Source organism: Chelon labrosus (assembly GCF_963514085.1).
Source record: "Chelon labrosus genome assembly, chromosome: 15".
Lineage (NCBI taxonomy): Eukaryota > Metazoa > Chordata > Actinopteri > Mugiliformes > Mugilidae > Chelon > Chelon labrosus.
Window position 1 is genome coordinate 496,862 of NC_140348.1, and position 20,171 is coordinate 517,032.

The 20,171-nt window shown below is 41.0% G+C and overlaps 1 protein-coding gene across 1 annotated transcript in view; it reads right to left on the reverse strand.

The window, feature by feature from the left end:
• Positions 1–467: 467 nt before the first annotated feature.
• nvl (nuclear VCP like) overlaps positions 468–20,171 on the reverse strand; it is a 41,314-nt gene continuing 21,610 nt past the window's right edge. Inside the window, exons 14-24 of the mRNA XM_084561264.1 lie at positions 18,886–19,195; positions 17,027–17,245; positions 16,519–16,623; positions 15,654–15,716; positions 9,120–9,239; positions 7,243–7,342; positions 2,989–3,095; positions 2,448–2,524; positions 2,227–2,318; positions 1,168–1,265; positions 468–626 (exon numbers count right to left, since the gene is read on the reverse strand). Of these exons, the coding sequence (XP_084417390.1) occupies positions 582–626; positions 1,168–1,265; positions 2,227–2,318; positions 2,448–2,524; positions 2,989–3,095; positions 7,243–7,342; positions 9,120–9,239; positions 15,654–15,716; positions 16,519–16,623; positions 17,027–17,245; positions 18,886–19,195 (1,336 nt within the window). The 3' untranslated portion in view covers positions 468–581. The remainder of the gene's footprint in view (positions 627–1,167; positions 1,266–2,226; positions 2,319–2,447; positions 2,525–2,988; positions 3,096–7,242; positions 7,343–9,119; positions 9,240–15,653; positions 15,717–16,518; positions 16,624–17,026; positions 17,246–18,885; positions 19,196–20,171) is intronic.

A 20,171-nucleotide genomic window follows, 5' to 3' on the forward strand; every position in this document is an offset into this window, starting at 1 on the left:
CCTGGAGGCTCGTACCTATTTGCTTAGTTAAATCCAGGTGGAGATTTTTTTTTGCCAGAGTATTGCTGCTGTTGAAAAGAAATTTAGTTGCATTTGCAGTCTTATTTAAATTCTCATCCACATATTTACAGTGGTAGTACATTTTGTGTATACATTTATAGGTCAGTGTTTTTACCCAGTTATGGGATAGGTTAAGTAAATATACTCTCAATGCAGTCTGAAGACAAAATCAAGTTTTATGTTTTCTAAACTGACCTGGAAGCATCGATTGCATCGTATTGTCCATGCTCAAGTCAGTTGATCAAAACACTAGTGATGCCAATTATATAATTTCCAGAGTTTCCCTGTAGATGAATGTGATTCCACAAGACTGAAGCAGTAAACATAGGTGAGGGTGGTGAGAGGTGGGGAGCAGGAGAGTAGATGATATGTGTGTTTGATAAAAAGAATGGATGCTAGATGAGTTTATTAAAAAAGATTTATTGTAAAACTAGGAAACAGTATTGTGATTCATCTATTAGAAATTGCGTATTTACATGGTAAAAGATAAACAACGTTTGGATATGGTTTTGGTCTGGCAGTCATCTGCAGAGGGAATCTCTGAGCTGCTCGTACATCCTCTGGTCCTGCACAGAGAACAAGCAAGCATCACTGCATGTTTGTAATTTCACAAAAAAAGATAAATAAATAAATAAAATGAACAGCTTCAAAAGTATTGAAAGAAGGGTGGACTCTAAAGAATGCTGTCCCTACCCCTTCTTTTCACTTCTTAGAACTAACAGCTGATCATTGAGTACATAAAGAACATATATATGTTTGGCAAGAAAGATTGCTAATTGAGTAGTGAAGAAGGGGTAGGTTTAAATAAGCATATGCTTCATCCTACTCTTTTTGGGTTGGGTTCACATTATTATTTTTGTTTTGACCTATTGTTATTGTTGTTTTGACTATTCTTATGGATTTGTTTGTTTTCAGTTTACTTTGTTATGTTACTCGCACATGTTCGAAATAAACTAAACTAAACTAAACTAAACAACACAGGAAGGAGAGTAGAGTCAGTTGTTAGTGTTACAATTTCATTGATCCAATGGTCATTATATTTACCATCAAAACTATTCAGGTTATAAATGTTACACAGTAATCGCTGTACTGTTAACACTGTCTTACCTTTTTGGACACAGAAGGACGAACCTTCTTGAAGGCATCCTCAAAGTTGTCTTTGCTCACTCTGATGTCAACAGCAGTGCCGGATACAAATGTGTAACCTGTGTGTGACAATGAACAGCTTTAAGCTAATTATCACAATGTGAGCTGAAAGACACTGTTTAGTTTATTTCACTGTACAAGTGGGAATCATGTTTTCTTCTTTTGCACAATAGTACTTAATTCCCCTAGCAAGTGCAAATAAAGAAATTATTGCTTTGAACACTTCAGTTGATGGTGAGGGCCTGGATGAAGGATTTTGGATTGGCAGAAGACATGAGTGTTTTTGGTTCATAGCTATAAGTAAATACATAGACAAGAACAACAACATGAGAATGATCTTACTTGAGAAACAAGTGTAAAAATCTCTAAGTCTCAGTCTGCAGTCTAGTCTATTACACTCATTTGTCTTTACCGTAGGTAAGGGTCCTGACGCTGGTCAGCTGTCAGTTAGACCCAGAGACCTAGAATGCTTGACTATCACATTCACTGTTCTGCACATTCACTGTACACAGGTAAAGCTTATTAAAACAGCTTTATTTTTGAGTGTTCTTGACAAAAACTACATTCCTAATTACAAAACAATATGTAATATAGTAATATAATAATTATTCTATATAGCAGTTTATCATCAATAGTACAATCAAGGTTGACAGAACGAGGATTAACCCCTCAACGCGACGCACTGTTTCAGCTCAGCCTGCAGCTGAAATAACGCATGTAATACTCTAAAAAATTCCTAGGAACCTTCTGCAAGCACTAGTTTCTCGTAGGACCGGTCGGAGTGGTAAGCAAAAACACAAATAATGAATTTCTTTATATAATTGAAAAATCAATTCAGGCGTTAAGGGGTTAATGTAATACAGGAACTGATTATCATTGTTTAAGGTTCTGGTTTGAACAAACTGTTTTTGAAAAAATACCGTAACCTGAAAAGAAACCTGTTCAAGTCACATATAGTTTTATGGTCCCATCTTTAAATGATAATTCTGAACAGGTATGCAGAGGTAAGGGTGAAGTTACCACAAGAAGCAGCTGAAGAATGTTGGGATTTCAGGTAGGCCCTGAAGGCATTAACAGACGCTTCCCTCACTAATGCAGTCAGGTCTGCTCCACTGCATCAAAGACATAACGCACAATTAGACTGGATCAGCTTTCAATCATTGCATCATATTGAACGTACAGTAAGAATATAGACCATTTTAAAATGTCCAAGGAAACTGCTGTTTCCAGCTGGGACTTACGTGAAGCAATCACAGCGCTCATCAAAGGCAATCTCTTCAAGACTGACATCCTGCTCCAGCTGAGGTTTTGCACCCCCCTTTCAACATATGAATGTTGATAAAGGTCAGAAGACTGACAGTAATTTCACTTCTATGCATTCAAAGTTGATCTGACATGCGGCGAGGCCTTCCAAACATTTCACTGTACAAGCATTTTTTAGAACAGTTTTGTTTTTTAGCTTAGACGTCCACAGAAGACAACAGTGGTGGATGTTTTCAGAATCCTTTCCATGGTGAAGACAAACTAAAAATGTATGTGTGTGTGTGTATATATATATATATAGAGAGAGAGAGAGAAGGCTTGGAAGAGCTCATATATCTAAATATATTTACAAAAGTATAATATTGTGTGAGTAATTACTGGAAAGCATGGGAATGATGTGTGTTGCTGTAATTTATGTATTCTTGTACAAAATTTTTTTTTAAATACCACTGTGACTAGATTTACCTGTAGCCATCCACTTTGAGGTAATTTCTGGTATCTGATTATTATATACATTACCTTTGTAATGGTGAGCAGGATGGCGTGGCGATCTGCTGGAGGTGGCAAACCCACGTATAAGGTTTTATCTAGACGTCCTGGCCTCAGTATGGCAGGGTCGATTATATCTGGAAACAAGAAAGTAACAATAATTCAGTGTTTAGATTAACAACAAATATTGACTTAAAAATCCTCTTAGCAAAAGCCATGCATTTAATAGGTGCTCAATATATTAAAAGTAATAAAATTAAGTTATATTGCTTCACAGGAATGTGATCTGTGATCACAGATTTGCTATAACAACCTGAAACATTTCCTTTTAAAAACATTTTCTTTCAGAAGTATTATTGTATCAATGGGTCAAGCAAACTAGGTAAAGTGTGATGTTTCAATACAAGTTCAGTTGTCTTTTCACACAATGCGTTCTTTAATTATTAGAGAAGACATAAGTCAGGGTGGTTTTGGGGCTTCCGAGGGAGCAGAAAGGCAACTTAAGAAGTGACCATACACTGGGAAAATCTAATACTTTTACATATCAACTGGGAGAATGACCCTTGGCTGTCAATAATTTGGTTTGAACCAGCAATGTGTATTCATATATTGTATATTATATACAGGCTGCCAGAGATCAGGAAGTTCTGGGAAATACACTGCTCAAAAAAAATAAAGGAATAGAGTAGAGCAGGGGTGCCCATTACGTCGATCGCGATCAACCGGTAGATTGCAAAGGTAGTGCGGGTAGATCGCGTTTTAGATGTTATTCTAAAACATTTATCTGTCGCACCTCCCTCTCACCCTCCTCTTGGGGTGGTATCTGTGTCCTTCTCAAGCTCGGGTCCTCTACCAGAGGTCTGGGAATTTGAGGGTTCTGCGCAGTATCTTAGCTGTTCCTACGACTGCGCTCTTCTGGACTGAGGCTTCTGATGTTGTTCCTGGGATCTGTTGGAGCCACTCCCCCACTGCCCCGAGTGCTCCTACTACCACGGGGACCATGCTCGCCTTGACCTTCCACATCTGTTCCAGCTGTTCTTTCAACCCTTGGTACTTTTCAACTTTCTCGTGTTCCTTCTTTCTGATTTTGGCGTCTGCTGGTATCACCACATCTATCACCACCGCCTTCTTCTGCTCTTTGTCTACCACCACTATGTCCGGTTGGTTAGCCAGGACCTGTTTGTCAGTCTGGAAGCTGAAGTCCCACAGCACCTTGGCCCTGTTGTTCTCAGCCACCTTCTGTGGTGCGGCCCATTGGGATTTGGGTACTTCTATTCCATACTGGGTACAGATGTTCCTGTACACTATTCCAGCCACTTGGTTGTGTCTCTCCATGTACGCTGACCCAGCTAGCATCTTACACCCTGCTACTATGTGCTGGACCGTCTCAGGGGCATCTTTGCATAGTCTGCACCTTGGGTCTGATCTACTCTTGTAGATCTTGGCCTCTATGGCTCTTGTACCTAGGGCCTGTTCTTGTGCTGCCATGATCAGTGCCTCTGTGCTGTTTCTGAGTCCAGCCTTTTCCAGCCATTGGTAGGTCTTCTCGATATTAGGATATTAAAAGTTTCTTGAACTTTTCGACCCGTGGGATACTATCCCCGACTTTAATGTTAACATGAAAAAGTAGGCTCTTGGAGTCGATTGGACCCACATACGTGAGCAGGTCTTCTCTAACATGAACTGCATTAAAAACAAACATTGCTCACACCTGACAGATGACGGCTTACAGTCCTGTGTGAAGATGAAGGTGACGTCGTACAGCCCTGATGTGCAGGCGCTGTGCGCTGAGGTTCAGCAGCAGAAATCAGATTAACCAGTTATGATAAATATGGATTGAAGTTCAGCTTTTTTTTCTTTTTTTTTTTTTTTTTTTTTTTAAAAATACAAAAAGGACTCAAATAGACATTGAGTATTATATTAAAAGTAAGCTTAAACAAATTTTTTTTTTGTTGCACGGAGAAATTAATTTTGTTTTCTCTGTAGCAGTTCATTGACTTCATAAATTCAACATACTATAGTTTGTTCATACATAGCATATAGGTAAAAAACGTTATATGCAGTGTTATCTTTATTTTAAATGTCAAAGGGTTTTGTGGTACCCGGAGTTTTCTTTTCTGTGGGAAACGGGTCCAAATGGCTCTTTGAGTGGTTAAGGTTGCCAACCCCTGACTTAGCAGTTGAGTTGAGTTCCAGACATTCCAGTATCCATGTGTGCGGCACTGAGTCGTAAGTTTTCTTGTAGTTGATCCAGGCGGTGCACAGGTTGGCCTGTCTGCTCTATCGACCAGTAGCTGGTGCTTGGCTCCTCTGGTGTTGCTACCAATTCCCTTCTGAGCTCCGTTTATGTATTGAGCTACATGCTTACTCATCTTTGCCGCGATGATGCCTGACAGGGCCTTCCATGTCGTGGAGAGACAGGTTATTGGCCGGTAGTTGGATGGGATGGGCCCCTTCTGAGGGTCCTTCAGGATTAGGACGGTCCTGCCCTGGGTTAGCCACTCTGGGTGGGACCCATCCCATAGCAGCTGGTTCATTTGTGCTGCTAGGCGTTCATAGAGTGCCGTTCAATTAGGAATACCTTTTATCTTTACTAAGATCTACACTTAACTTTGAGGGGAAATTCTTAGAAAACATTATGATTCTAAGAATATTCTTAGAATTTGGCCACTAGGAGCAACTCTTTGCGCTAAGAATCTTTAGTAATACGGGCCCTGATGTTTTAATTGTTCCTTTAATTTTTTCTGAACAATGTAGTTGAGTCTATCTCCACCATCTGTGTTGCTGCAGGTTAAACAATTACGGAAGTGTCAATGAACATTTAAGCAAATATGTCAGACAGCCACTAAGTGAACAACGTTCAGTTTATCATGTCTGGCTAACAAGGGAATAGCTACAAGGTAGGGTGGTGATACACTGAACAAGAGATTTCATCAAAACCTTTACACTGTTGGCTTCTTATTACTGATACCCATCTGACCTAAAAAAAGTTATACCGCAAGTTATGAACAGTGTTAATTTCGTTGACGAAAAAATTTCGTCATAGTTTTAGTCAACAACCTTTTTTTCTCTGACGAAAATGAGACGATAACTAAATAGAAAATGTGCTCAAAGACTAAAACTATGACGAAAGTTATTGACATTTTCGTCAACGAATAAAAACGAGACTAAAATATTTGACAAGGACGAAATCCAATCAGAACGACTTTAGATGGTGAAGCTGGACGACTTGGAAAGACAACCAATCAGAACAAACTCTGGAGAGCGGTAAGATGCTCATTGATGGTCGGTAGACTGCTACAAGGGTCATCATATACATGCACTCGCAGTTTTTTATTAATACCGCGATATGTCACAGCCGGGGAGAAAACAGAGGCAAGATATATGGACTCATTTCCAGTTTACCATTCCTGAAAACAAGATGCATTGCAAACCGTGTGGACCTACTATCGCCGGTAAAAACACAACGAACTTGAAGCGACACTTGCAAGCGAGTTATCCTGAAATCCATACGAAGGTATGCTAGTTAGCTTGTTAGCTCCAAAATGCATGTCATGGCTGTTTACGGTATCTACTACTGTGTGCTGTTCAGTGTTTTAAGTTCACTCCATTGACTCGTATTGGTTCGCAGGACAGAGCTGCCTCCTCCAATATGGCGGCGACGTTGACGTATTGCAACAACGGGCCAACCCGCTCAATGAGGCGTCTATGTCGTCTATGACGTTAATGAGCTGTAGCTCAGCATGTTAGCATGTTAGCCATAGCAGTTTGTTCAAATAGAATGAGTGAAATCTATGCCAATAAGCGTTGCATTTAAACATTAATACCATTCCATAACAGATGTTTTTTATTTTATCTTCAGAAATACAAGTTAATCTAAAAAACATGGATTACCGTTAACACTTTATATTTTAGCCGACTAAAATTACTATATATTTAGTCGACTAAAATCCTATGATTTTTAGTCGACTAAAACTAGACTAAAACTAAAATGATTTAGATGACTGAATTATGACTAAAACTAAAATGATATTTTCGTCAAAAGACTATGACTAAAACTAAATCAAAATTTGCTGTCAAAATTAACACTGGTTATGAAGAATTTTACATTTGTTTGTTTGTAATTACTATCTAATAGTGGTAGTTTAGAAGTACTGCATTCTGTGGATTAAGTATAAGGTATGAAAAAATGGGAAAGAAATTATCCCTTTCTGACAAACCAAGAACCTGGAACATCTCAGTCTGGTTCAGGGTTCAGTTTTAATTACCCTCAGGCGTATGTACCTGGTCTATTTGTTGCAGCCATGATGAAGACTTGTCGTCGCGCCTCTAAGCCATCCATCTCTGTAAGCAGCTGGTTGACGACGCGCACACTGGCTCCTGACTGAATGCAAACAAACTCTGTTTATATAAACATACACTGAACGTCACCAGGGGGCTCATGTACTTGCATGGATTTCCTACTGAAACGTGGCGAACACTCAGAGCCAGAAGCATAATTACATTTAAATTGACCCTGCACCTGAGATTTCCCTCTGTGCACGATCAGAAAATGAAAACATAAGAATGAGTAAGACAGGAAAAAAGAACTTCACAGAAAGCAAATTGGAGATGCTACTCACTAGAGTGGAGGCGCACAAAAATGTACTCTTTGGCACGCCACAATGTTGGTTAAATGCATTTGTACATCACGTATGATGATCGAATGAAAATGTTTCCTGTTGGCATTTACAAATTCATCATGTGATAGCGCTTTATGTGTGCAGTCCATAGCTCAGATTACATTCGGAAAACCAGTTCTCGTTACAAATTGCTCTTTAATGTTGACCTGTTCAGATGCATTGTATGGGTATTTGATATACCCGGCTGACATACGAATAATTCCGTCCCACACGGCTGGCATGGCTCTGCTCAGGGTCGACCGGCATAGTCCCGATCGGTCGGGTTAATTGTTTTCACATTTATGACAGTTTCCCAGCATCACCTAAGTGTCGCCAAAGGATCAACAGCTGTAGAAGCCAGCATTTGCCAGCCATGAGGAACATACATGTTCGCGGTCATTTCACTCTTGATTAGGGATGCAGCGAAATGAAAATTCTTGGCCGAAACCGAAAACCGAAAATGAAGAACCCAAGGCTGAAAGCCGAAACACTGAAAGAAATTATTATGACAATTATTAGTACAATTGCACTCATGGCTATAACTGTGTACTAACCTCACTAAAATCAAGGCATTGCAATTTCATAAATTAATATTAGTGTTTCAAAGAATAAATAAATTACAAAATGATGAAAATATTAGCACATTCCAACAATGCACAATATAAAATAAAATTCAAAACAAAATGTTTAACTTGACCCCACTCATGTTAAATAATAATGGAGCAGAAGCTTTTGCAGCTGGAAATCAGCGTCGATCCACTGTGCGGTTAGACTGAGCATATTTGTTTTTATTTTTATTAAGAAAAATTAGTGCACTGCACCTTTAGAAAAATAGCGCTGTCCCTTTAAGAAAGACGGTAGTCTTAATTTAAGGTGCGAATGGCTGTGGATGTGTGTCGCTGAAGGGGCACATCACAATAAAAAGTGAAAAACCAAAACAAAAAGATGAACGTTTATCTTGCTGTTTGTTTTGGAGGTGCAGCAGACAAGTGATCAGACCAACAGATCTACCCGCACTGCCTTCACGATCTCCTGGTCATTGCGAGCGATGTATTGGGCACTCCTTTTGCCTTGGCACCATCACTGGGAAACTTCCTTGCTTGGATGTTTGGAGTTCAGGTGATATATTAAATGCAAATCGCTATCAGTGGGTGTTTATAAAATATTTATATAATACTTTATATACTGAAATACGTCCACACGGCAGACATGCCCGTGCTGGCTGCGGTTCTTGCTTGCATCATCACAACATCCTGTTTTGCCTGTGTTGTTTTGGTGAACATTTTCGGTGGCCGAATATTCGGTGCATCCCTACTCTTAAATGTAAATCCGTGAACAAGAGCATACGGAACAGACCCTTTGTACATGAGGCCCCTGTCGTTATGATCAAGTTCATCACGTTATCCACTGCCCATGACTGGTGACGCTGTATTCTAAGATCTGATGTGTCAAAATAATAATAATCATTCCTATCAGAATCATGAAGCCCATCCCTCTCACCTCGTGGCCTGAGCGGCGAGGACACAGAGCATCAATCTCATCAAAGAAGATGACGCACGGAGCCGAATTGCGTCCTCTCTGGAAGACCTGTCTGACAGCACGCTCACTTTCCCCCACGTACTGCACAAACAAACATAGAATTATCATTTCAACTTAGCTAAGATTACAGAGTTTTAGACCTAGCTGATTTAGAATCAGGTTGCATCACACACTTAAAAGAAACCTTAATACTCCCAATAAACCTTAATACTTAATAATATTTTGCTCTCTAACCTAAAACATGAGCGCACAGCAAGATCTAAAAATTATACCGTAACACACACTCTTAATTGGGATTATATCATGCCAGATACCAAAGCAATGGGCCTCATTCATGAATTGTGCGCCTGCACAGATATAATCTTTAATTGTTTGCACAAAATTTAAGAAAATAATTTATATCAACACTTGCTTTCATTCCATTTGTACTTATGTACGACCAAAATTTGTATTCTAGATCCCACTCAGAGAAGAAGAAAGTAACAGCAACACAGATGTACAGGTCATCTGAGCATCACTGGGACTTCTAGTGAAGCCGTGCTCAAGATCGACGCATAGTAATTTACACCATTTCAATTGATATTAAAACTGGCTTCTAAAACGTTTAACTTTCAAGCCCAACACACTAAGGGGTGTTTCTGTGGCAACAAGCCGATGTCTGAGGAGAAAGGATAGAAATGGAGAGGAAACTTCTAGGAATTTAGAGATTAAATATATGAATATGTTTATGGATACTGTTATGTTGTAGACTTTGATGTTGTACAGTAGAGGGTGACAATTTTTCGGGACTCCCGCGTAGGGCTGAACGATTAATTGCATTTGCGATAATATCGCGATATGATAAAACGCGATTTTCTAACTGCAACTTGTGCGATTACAAGATGGTCACGTGACGTGGGCGACGCATATGATGTCTTCTGACCTGGATGATGTCGTCTCTGAGCGGCGTGCGCATCCGCGACGGTCGGCTTACCTGTAATTTGCTACTGCTAGTTTTTTGCAACACGGCTGAATATTTGTCCGACTCTGAGGTTGTGGACAAACCATAGCAGTAGCAAATTACAGGTAAACAAGCCGACCGTCGCAGGTGCGCGCGCCGCTCAGAGACGACATCGTCCAGGTCAGAAGAGATCATCCGGGGTCTGTAGGTCAATCTACAGACCCCGGATGATTATAACAGTAACGCTGGACTTTTGCGGCAGATAATGCATTATTTAGAGGCTGCGTTTCGATGCCCTGACCACTCCCGCTATATGGATATACGCTGATCTAATTATCCTGAACAAGTGCAAATGAAACAAAAGTGATATTGGTGAGTAAATGATGGTATTTTATGCTAGAAATAAGGTCCAGGTTGTAAAAAACAGTAGTTTCCCTTTAAATGCACAGTGGCAGAGCCACAGATGTTTCTGTAATGAGCAGTTAAATAAAAATGTCATTTATTTCAAGTGATACATCTTTTAATTTAATTCTAACAAATAGGCCCAGCCTATGGGAAAGAACATTTGACACTAAATGTATCTAATATTGTGTCATATTTAAATCATTCATCATGTTTTGTTGGGGAAAAAAAAGAGGATAAAATAAAAAATCGCATATTAAATCGCAACTGCAATATTGAGGGGAAAAAAGTCGCAATTAGATTATTTTCCCAAATCGTTCAGCCCTACTCCCGCGGGTCACGGGAGTCAATTTCACTATTGGTAACGTGATAGGGACGGGATAGAGCAAATAATCAACGGGAGTGGGCAGGAGCGGGACGGAGCTGGAGATTAAATTAAAAAATGACGCTGCAATGCGGTGAGTGCGCCCAACTTTAGACAACATAGGGAGCGGGACGGGATTTGGGAGTATTTCTCTCGGGATTGTGGGGGACAGGATTTTTTTTTAAATATATATATATATATATATATATACACACACACATACATACATACATATACAATATTCGAATCTCGGTTGGGGCAAAAAAATGCCAGTGAGGGCAAAAACACAACTGCATCCAGTGAGGATCCTTGGGCAAGATCCTTAATGTGTCACGCCTACCTCAAGAACATGAGAGTACAGACAAATGATAGAGTCACACCGGCTCGGACGTCGCCCGGGTCAACAAGGTCCGCGTCAGGTGCTAGGGAACCAGGGCAACCTGATGAAAAATGGGCCACTGGAACAAGACATAGATGGACAAGGGCGGAAAACACAGAACTGTTGGAATGCTACTATACGAGCAACCCTAGAGAGAAGGGATACATGCAGCGAATGTGGGACCAATGGTTACTTTGAAACCCACAATCAAGGCTAACAACGAAACAGCTGTTAGCCCAGCGTTCCAACATCTGCAATTCGAGAACTCCTATCACAACTAGAGATTGATGAGATACAACAACAATGCTACCGCAAGGGGGCGCCAGGACGACAGGTCAGCGGGGGGATGCCACCATCACCCCCATAATCAGAGATTAGGTACCAAGCCCCAACAGATACCAGCCTCAGTGCAAGAGCTGCTGACCTGAGAATGAAGATCATGGCACAATTAGAAACCTGGAACCCCTGACGAATACCGAAGCTGACTTGTAAAGTACCTTCAGAAGATCTACTAGTGGATGTGAATGCTGCACTAACAACAATTGCTACGGGAACCATCACTGAGACCAATAAGCTGATACACAGTACAGCAACAGTAATCCTAGAAATGCTTGGCTACAAGATGGGCTCAAACCATAACAGGCAGCATCCACCGTGGAGAATACATTTAGAGGCCAAGATACGGTACAAGATACGAGAAGTTAGCCAGCTAACAGAACTGCAGAAAGGCAACATGGTGAATAGGAAGTACAGGAAGTACACTAAGCTCTCCATACCTGAAGCATTCTCAGTGGCAGGGAGGAAATAACAACCGGTCAGACCCACCAAGAGCTGAGGTGGAAGAATACTGGAAGGGTATATGGGAAAAAGAGGCATCACACAACCCAGATGCCCAATGGCTAGTGGACCTAAGAACAGACCACAGCAACCTCCCAGAACAAGAACCAGTAACCACCTCAATGGCAGACATCCAAGAAAGCATGTCAAAGATGAAGAGCTGAAGAAGCTAACGGCACTCCATGAACGCCTAGCAGCACAGATGAACCAGCTGCTGAGGGATGGGTCCCACCCGGAGTGGCTAACCCAGGGCAGGACGGTCCTAATCCTGAAGGACCCCCAGAAGGGGCCTATCCCATCCAACCACTGGCCAATAACCTGTCTCTCCACAACATGGAAGGCCCTGTCAGGCATCATCGCAGCTAAGATGAGTAAGCACGTAGCTCAATACATGAACGGGGCTCAGAAGGGAATTGGTAGCAACACCAGAGGAGCCAAGCACCAGCTACTGGTCGATAGAGAAGTCGTCCGAGACTGTAAGAGCAGACAGACCAACCTGTGCACCGCCTCGATCGACTACAAGAAAGCTTACGACTCAATGCCACACACATGAATACTGGAATGTCTGGAACTGTATAAGATCAACAGGAACCTAAGTACCATCCAGAACTCGATAGGAATGTGGAAGACAACCCTATAGGCCAACTCAAAGCCAACTGCCCAAGTCAGCATGTCAACAATGTGGCATATACCAAGGAGATGCACTATCACCACTGCTGTTCTGCATAGGCCTGAACTCCCTCAGCCAGATCATCACAAAGAGTGGTTACGGGTACCAATTCCGAAGTGGAACAACAATTAGCCACCTGCTCTACATGGATGACATCAAGCTGTACGCCAGGAATGAGAGAGAAATCGACTCACTGATCCACACCACCAGGATCTACAGCAACGACATTCGTACTGGACAAGCCGGATGGTCTCAAAGAGAGGCAAGATGATCAAGGGGTTGACCTACCAAAGGGCAACATAGGTGACATCCAAGACAGCTACAAGTAAATACACACACATATATACACGCACTATATATACAGTCATGGACGAAAGTATTGGCACCCCTGGAACTTTTCCAGAAAATGCACCATTTCTCCCAGAAAAAGTGTTGAAATTACAAATGTTTTGGTATACACGTTTATTTCCTTTAAGTGCATTGGGACAACACAAAAAAGCAGAAGAAAAAAGCCAAATTTGACATAATTTTACACAAAACTCAAAAATTGACTGGACAAAATCATTGGCACCCTATTAAAACTGTGGGTAAATAATTTCATTTCAAGCATGTGATCCTCATTTAAACTCACCTGTGGCAAGTAACAGGTGCTGGCAATATAGAAATCAAAACTGAAGCCAGTTGGAATGTATAAAAGTTGACTCAACCTTTGTGTTGTTTGCCTGTGTATGCCACACCAAGCATGGAGAAGAGAAAGAAGAGGCGAGAATTGTCTGAGGACTTAAGAAGCAAAATTGTGGAAAAATATCAACAATCTCAAGGTTACAAGTCAATCTCCAGAGATCTTAAAGTTCCTTTGTCAACTGTGCGCAATATAATCAAGAAGTTTTTAACCCATGGAACTGTGGCAAATCTCCCTGGACGTGGACGAAAGAGAAAAATTGATGCAAGAATGCAACGCAGGATTTTTCGAATGGTGGATAAACAACCTCAGTCAACTTCCACACAAATTCAGGCTGTCTGGCAGACTCAGGGTGCAACGGTGTCAGCTCGAACAATACGTCGTCGTCTGAATGAGATGAAGCGCTATGGCAGGAGACCGAGGAGAACCCCACTTCTGACACAGAGGCATAAAAAAGCAAGACTGCAGTTTGCAAGAACATACCTGAGTAAGCCTCAATCCTTCTGGGACAATGTTTTGTGGACAGATGAGACTAAGGTAGAGCTTTTTAGCAAAGCACGTCATTCTACTGTTTACAAATACGGTGGGGGTTCAAAGATGTTTTGGGGTTGTTTTGCTGCCTCTGGGACTGGGTGCATTGATTGTGTGCAAGGAATCATGAAATCTGGAGACTATCAAAACATTCTGGCCCGTAATGTAGGGCCTAGTGTCAGAAAGCTGGGTCTGCATCAGAGGTCATGGGTGTTCCAGCAGGACAATGATCCAAAACACACCTCACAAAGCACCCAGAAATGGTTGGAGACAAAGCGCTGGAGAATTCTGAAGTGGCCAGCAATGAGTCCGGGTCTAAATCCCATAGAACACCTATGGAAAGATCTAAAAATTGCTGTTGCGAGAAGGCACCCTTCAAATCTGAGAGACCTGGAACAGTTTGCAAAAGAAGAGCGGTCCAAAATTCCAGTTGAGAGGTGTAAGAAACTTGTTGATGGTTATAGGAAGCGATTGGTTTCAGTTATTTTGTCCAAAGGGTGTGCAACCAAATATTAAGTTGAGGGTGCCATTGATTTTGTCCAGTCAATTTTTGAGTTTTGTGTAAAATTATGTCAAATTTGGCTTTTTTCTTCTGCTTTTTTGTGTTGTCCCAATGCACTTAAAGGAAATAAACGTGTATACCAAAACATTTGTAATTTCAACACTTTTTCTGGGAGAAATGGTGCATTTTCTGGAAAAGTTCCAGGGGTGCCAATACTTTCGTCCATGACTGTATATATATATGTATATATATGTATATATATAGAGAGAGAGAGAATTCCAACCGTTCTGTGTTTTCCGCCCTTGTCCATCTATGTCTTGTTCCAGTAGCCCAGTATTTCTCACCAGGTTGCCCTGGTTCCCTAGCACCTGACGCGGACCTTGTTGACCCGGACGACGTCTGAGCCGGTGTGACTCTGTCATTTGTCTGTACTCTCATGTTCCTGAGGTAGGCGTGATACATTAAGGATCTTGCCCAAGGTTCCTCACTGGAGTTGTGTTTTTGCCCCCACTGGCATTTTGCCCCACCTGGGATTCGAACCCTGCCCTGCCTGTGGTAGTCCACATCATTAACCGCTCGACTATCCAGCTGGTAGACAAAGAGCAGAAGAAGGCGGTGGTGATAGATGTGGCGATACCAGCAGGCGCCAACATCAGAAAGATGGAACACGAAGAGGTTCGTATTCCATCTCCAACTGTGCTCCGTGTCCTCTCCACACTATAATCCTACAATCCAAGTGCCATAGGCAAAATCTGGACTCAATGCTGAACATTGTTTCGCTGATTTGATGTTCTTTTTATGTAAAGTGTCTTTGAGTATCTTGAAAAGCGCTTTTAAATAAAATGTATTATTATTATTATTATTATTATTATTATTATAAATTCCGCCTGACAGGATTAGCTTATTCTAACCCCTCTAATAGTGGATCAGGGATGACTTATTTCTCCAAGGGCTTCTACAACGTCTGGGTGTGAGGAGAAGAAAAAATTGGGACTAGACTGCAAACACAGGTTGGGAAATAGGGGAAACTTAATAAAAGGGAACCAAGCAGGACAAACTTGATGAGCCTCTCAGAGACATGGTAGAGTCCCATTGTGGGACAAATAAAGGTTTTTCTTATCTTATTTTATTTTATTTTTACTATGATTCTCCATGACAATGCAGAAATGTCCATGCTGCCTCACTTACCATGTTTAGCAGCTCTGGACCCTTGACGGAAATGAAGTTGAGGCCTGACTCACTGGCCACTGCCTGTCAAGAGAGAGCACAGTAACATACCATAAGACACAGTGAGATAATCAATCTTAAGACAGAGCCAGGGAAGCTGTCATTCTTTAGAAGTTAAACATGTCCAGCCTCCAGGTTCATACCCAACCCATTGACACACACAAGACATTATTTATCACCTTTTTTCCTCTCTCATCAAACATAAATATCTCCCAAAAAGTTATACCACAACTATAACACAATAGCAACACATCTGTTAAGGCATGAATAGCGTGGTTTTGTGTTAAAATGCTTAATGGCTGGCCGTTTACCACTGTCGACTGTAGTTTTTGTGGTGTGCCCCCATCTTTGGCACAATTTGGAGTGCTGTTGTTGGCTTTTCAGAGAATTCAGCATGTTAAATTGGTGATGGAATGAGTCAGAGCGATCTCTCTGATTGGCTGTGTAGTGACAATAGTAAATAAAACAACAAAGCCCTAAGGGCTCACAGAAGGCCTCATTTGTTCAACATCATCTAATCTGAATATTTAAATACAAAAATATTTTCACAACATTGTGATCATGGAATGAATAAAATGTAGACCAACTGATCAGTATGATTCATAAGAGGCCAGCTCTGTACAACGGTTTGCGAGCTGCAAACCGTTGTACAGAGCAACTGCAGCAACTGCAATTATATCATTTAGAGCCTCTGCGTCAACAGTTGCTCTTCTGGTTTCCTCTTATGAAAGAGAAACACAGACTGCAAAAACCCTAAAAACCCTAATCTCAGCTCACAGAAGTGTTTTTTAAATCCCAATCAAATCCATAATTATACTAGTGTGACCTTGGCCAGCAGTGTTTTTCCACATCCTGGAGGTCCAGCCAGCAGTATTCCAGATGGAGCACTGAGCCCCAGAGCTCTGAACTGCTCTGGAGAGCGCACCGGAGCCTGCAGGGGACACACATATAAACAGCTCATTTACTATATGCTAACACTCTATAGAATAAGCCCACTGACAGTGAACTAGGTCAAATATGGGCCAGGCTTATATCAGGGTCAATCACCCACTGCACTCCAAAACAACCCTGTGAGTTAATCATGTAGTTGTGGATAATATCACAATGAATACACGTCAAAGACTTGGATGGAACAATAGATAAAGACTAGGGATGACCACGACAAAAGATTTAAATCAAAGTGAACTTAAACATGAGAAATTTTTTTTTTTCAGGGATAATAAATTTTCTTTCAAGCTCTATTGTCTAAAGGAAACAATAGCATGACAAAAGACAAAAAAAAATAATAATAATTAAATCCTTAAATCTAAAATGTGAAGAACTTTGTTGTTTACCAGTATAGCCATGGTAAGCTCCTCTCTAATGTCCTGTAGGGCTCCGACATCCTCCCAGGTGACATCAGGCACAGTGGCAAAGCCCTCCCTCTTAGCAGAGGGTTGGACACTGGCCAGAGAGTCCTGGAAATCTGTCATGGTAATGGACAGGCCAGCCAATTCTTCATCTGACAGCATTTTTGTGTTTTTCAGCAGGTATAGGAGGTTCCACAGCTCTCCCTGCCAGATATAGCACAGAATTTCTCAGGACCACAGAAGCAGTAAAAAAGTGACCAAAAAAACATGTTTTCACTCATAAATGAACAGATAGCTAGTGGCATTATAATGTATATGTTTTATGATATGAAATGTTTGGTGATCAAAAAACAGCAGACTTAAATTATCATGAATGGCATCTATAATGAGTATAAACATCACATTAATGTGGTTGATGCAACAAGATAGTTTATCAACTGGGCTTTTATCGGCATAAGTATACATGACATATCCCAGTGTACAGCATACCCCAGTTTTAGATGATGCTGAGCCACCCAGGGACACCACTGTCAGAAAAGACAGAGTTTTAATGTGTGCCTGACATGTTAACATGAACGTAGAACTGGATCAGAAGAACACCACTCAGTGTTGAACTGAGCAGTGTTCTTCTGATATAAACCTTTTTACCAGATTCATTCTGAGATAATTTATTACTATTTACTAGTGTGGTTTCAGTACTGTGATAAGCAGAACCCTGGCTAAAATTTCTCAGTGACACCATTCAGATTGTATGGTAACCAGTTTTTAGTGACCCATGAAAAGTATGAACCAGACAATTTATAGACAGATCTCTGTCTTTTTTTGGGGATTTTTTTTTTTTTTTTTTTTAGCTTTACAGTGAGTAGAGTTATTGACACATTGGTGTCAATGTCCATAGATATTCTGACACTGAAAAACATTATTTTAGGTGTTTATCAAACATATCCAAGTTCAAGCTATTTAAAATTAATTTACGGCACAGATCTGAAGATATTCACATCCAAATAGGGAAACAGGTTTAGGAAGCTAAAATGTGGCCCCATCTTACAAAATTACAAAAAGTAATTTGATGAAATCAAAGTAGGTTAAAGGTCTGGAGTTAATTATTTGTGACAAAGGGAGCAGCAGTGGTCATCAGTAGAGAGTAACTTGAGGGGAGGAGTGGGATTATCAAAAACAAAGCAATGAATAATGGTAAATATAAATGATTGTTTTCAGATTATTTTAAAGGTGATTACGTTCCAAAGCATTTAGAACCCTGCAGAAAGGGTTTAAAGTGCACGCTTCATCCTTTCCATTGAATCCTCTCTACTCTGTGTGTGTGTTGTCAGCTTTATATACAGGGCAGAGAGAGTGTGGGAGAGAGCAGGAAAGAAAGAGGGAGACAGAGAGAGAGACCTGATCACTATGGTCATAAGTGATGACTTGTAAGTTTTGCCTGACAGATGTCACTGGATCGCCCCTTACAAGTTCGGTTTTGCAAAAGGTTTCTTCCAGTTAAAGGGGAATTCTTTCCTAATTTCTGAGGGCTCTGAGGCTGTTGGTTCTGTAAAATGTCATAAGATAATTGTGATTGTTATTGTTATATGAATACAACTGAAGCACTACCAACAACCGAATGTGTAACAACCCTTGCCACTTAAAGTCCTTTCTGAGGTGATTAGATAAAACATGATTTCCAATAAGAAGCAGAATCTTAACTTCCAATTTATTTGGGAATTACCATCTGATTTTTAAATAATAACTGCCTGCACAATGAATGAATACCACGACTGAGTGGGAGCTTTTGTTGTCAAAAGTACAGTGTCATACTGAGTTGCCTGTCGAGCTGGAGTTCCTCATACCTGCAGGTCATTCTGTCCGGACCCTTCCTTAGATACTGGGTTTATGTCTGCTGCATGCTGTTGACGGTCCTCTCCATCTGTTACTCCATCAGTCTGAACTCTGCTTTCAGATATTTCTTTAGTAGAGCTCTGGCTTTGTTTCTGTGGAGATGCCATATTTTCCAGTAGAACCCTGTTTACAGCAGTCATGGCAGCTTCGCGGCACAGAGCCATAAGGTCAGCACCCACATAACCTGGGGTAAGTCGGGCCAGCTGCTGGTAGTCAAAGTCCTCAGGTAGCTTAAGCTTTCGACACAATGTCTTCAAGATTCTGTCAAAGCACAAAACATTGTGTTTACTGGGAATATTAAAAAAAAGTCTACACACAGCATGTTTTTTGTGATGTAAGACAAAAAAATCCAAACTCATGTAGTCTACCTATTTGCTGAGCTGGCATGAGCTAAATAAACAGCTAAACGTTGAGAAAACGACTTGGGCTTACCAGCAGCAGGGTATACCTGTGAATGGTTCTCTAACGACTCTTGTCCGTCAGAGGCTCCAGTGTCAAGGTGTGAATGAGATTGAAACTTCTTGGGGCACTGGAGCCTCTGATGGACAAGAGTCGTTGGAGCACCATTCATAGGGAAGAGGAGGGGGACAAAACAGTCCCACCTCAACAACAGGTAAGTACCCAATCGTTAATGGAAATTAGCTGCACCAGTTTCTGGTTATTAGCATAACAAGCAATTTTTTTTCAGGAGGAGTTCCTATTTAAACCTCAGACTTCTCACCAGTCCCCTAGAACTGAAGAAGCTACTCGGATGAGTGGTGAAACGTCTTCTCAAAAAACTTTACAAGTCCAGTTGCCTTTTTTGAACCTTTGTTGGATATACCATGACCTGGATGACTGAGAACCTTCAGACAAGATGCAGGATCCCTGTTTTTATTTAGGGGTCCATTTTGATGCAATTTTTATATTGCCTTCGCCTTAATGTTCTGCGTATCTAAAAATGTCTGCCCAGGACATACTGCAAGGGCGAAAGGCATCACACCTGGTAACTTGGTAGAAGTCCTGGCATTTCACTTTTCCAAGGTGTCAATACACATGCCTACAACTAGGTGGCGCTATAATAAACCAATTTACATTTCGGCTCATATCTTGAGAACTGTGTTCCTTAGAAACAAAATTCTTTCTTCCTCTGATTCCTTACACGGGCCCGGTTCTAATGGACTAGGCCACGCCCATTTCCGTCTGCCATTTCTTTCCGCCATTTTGAAAAAATTGCACCTCAAAGCAAAATCAACTC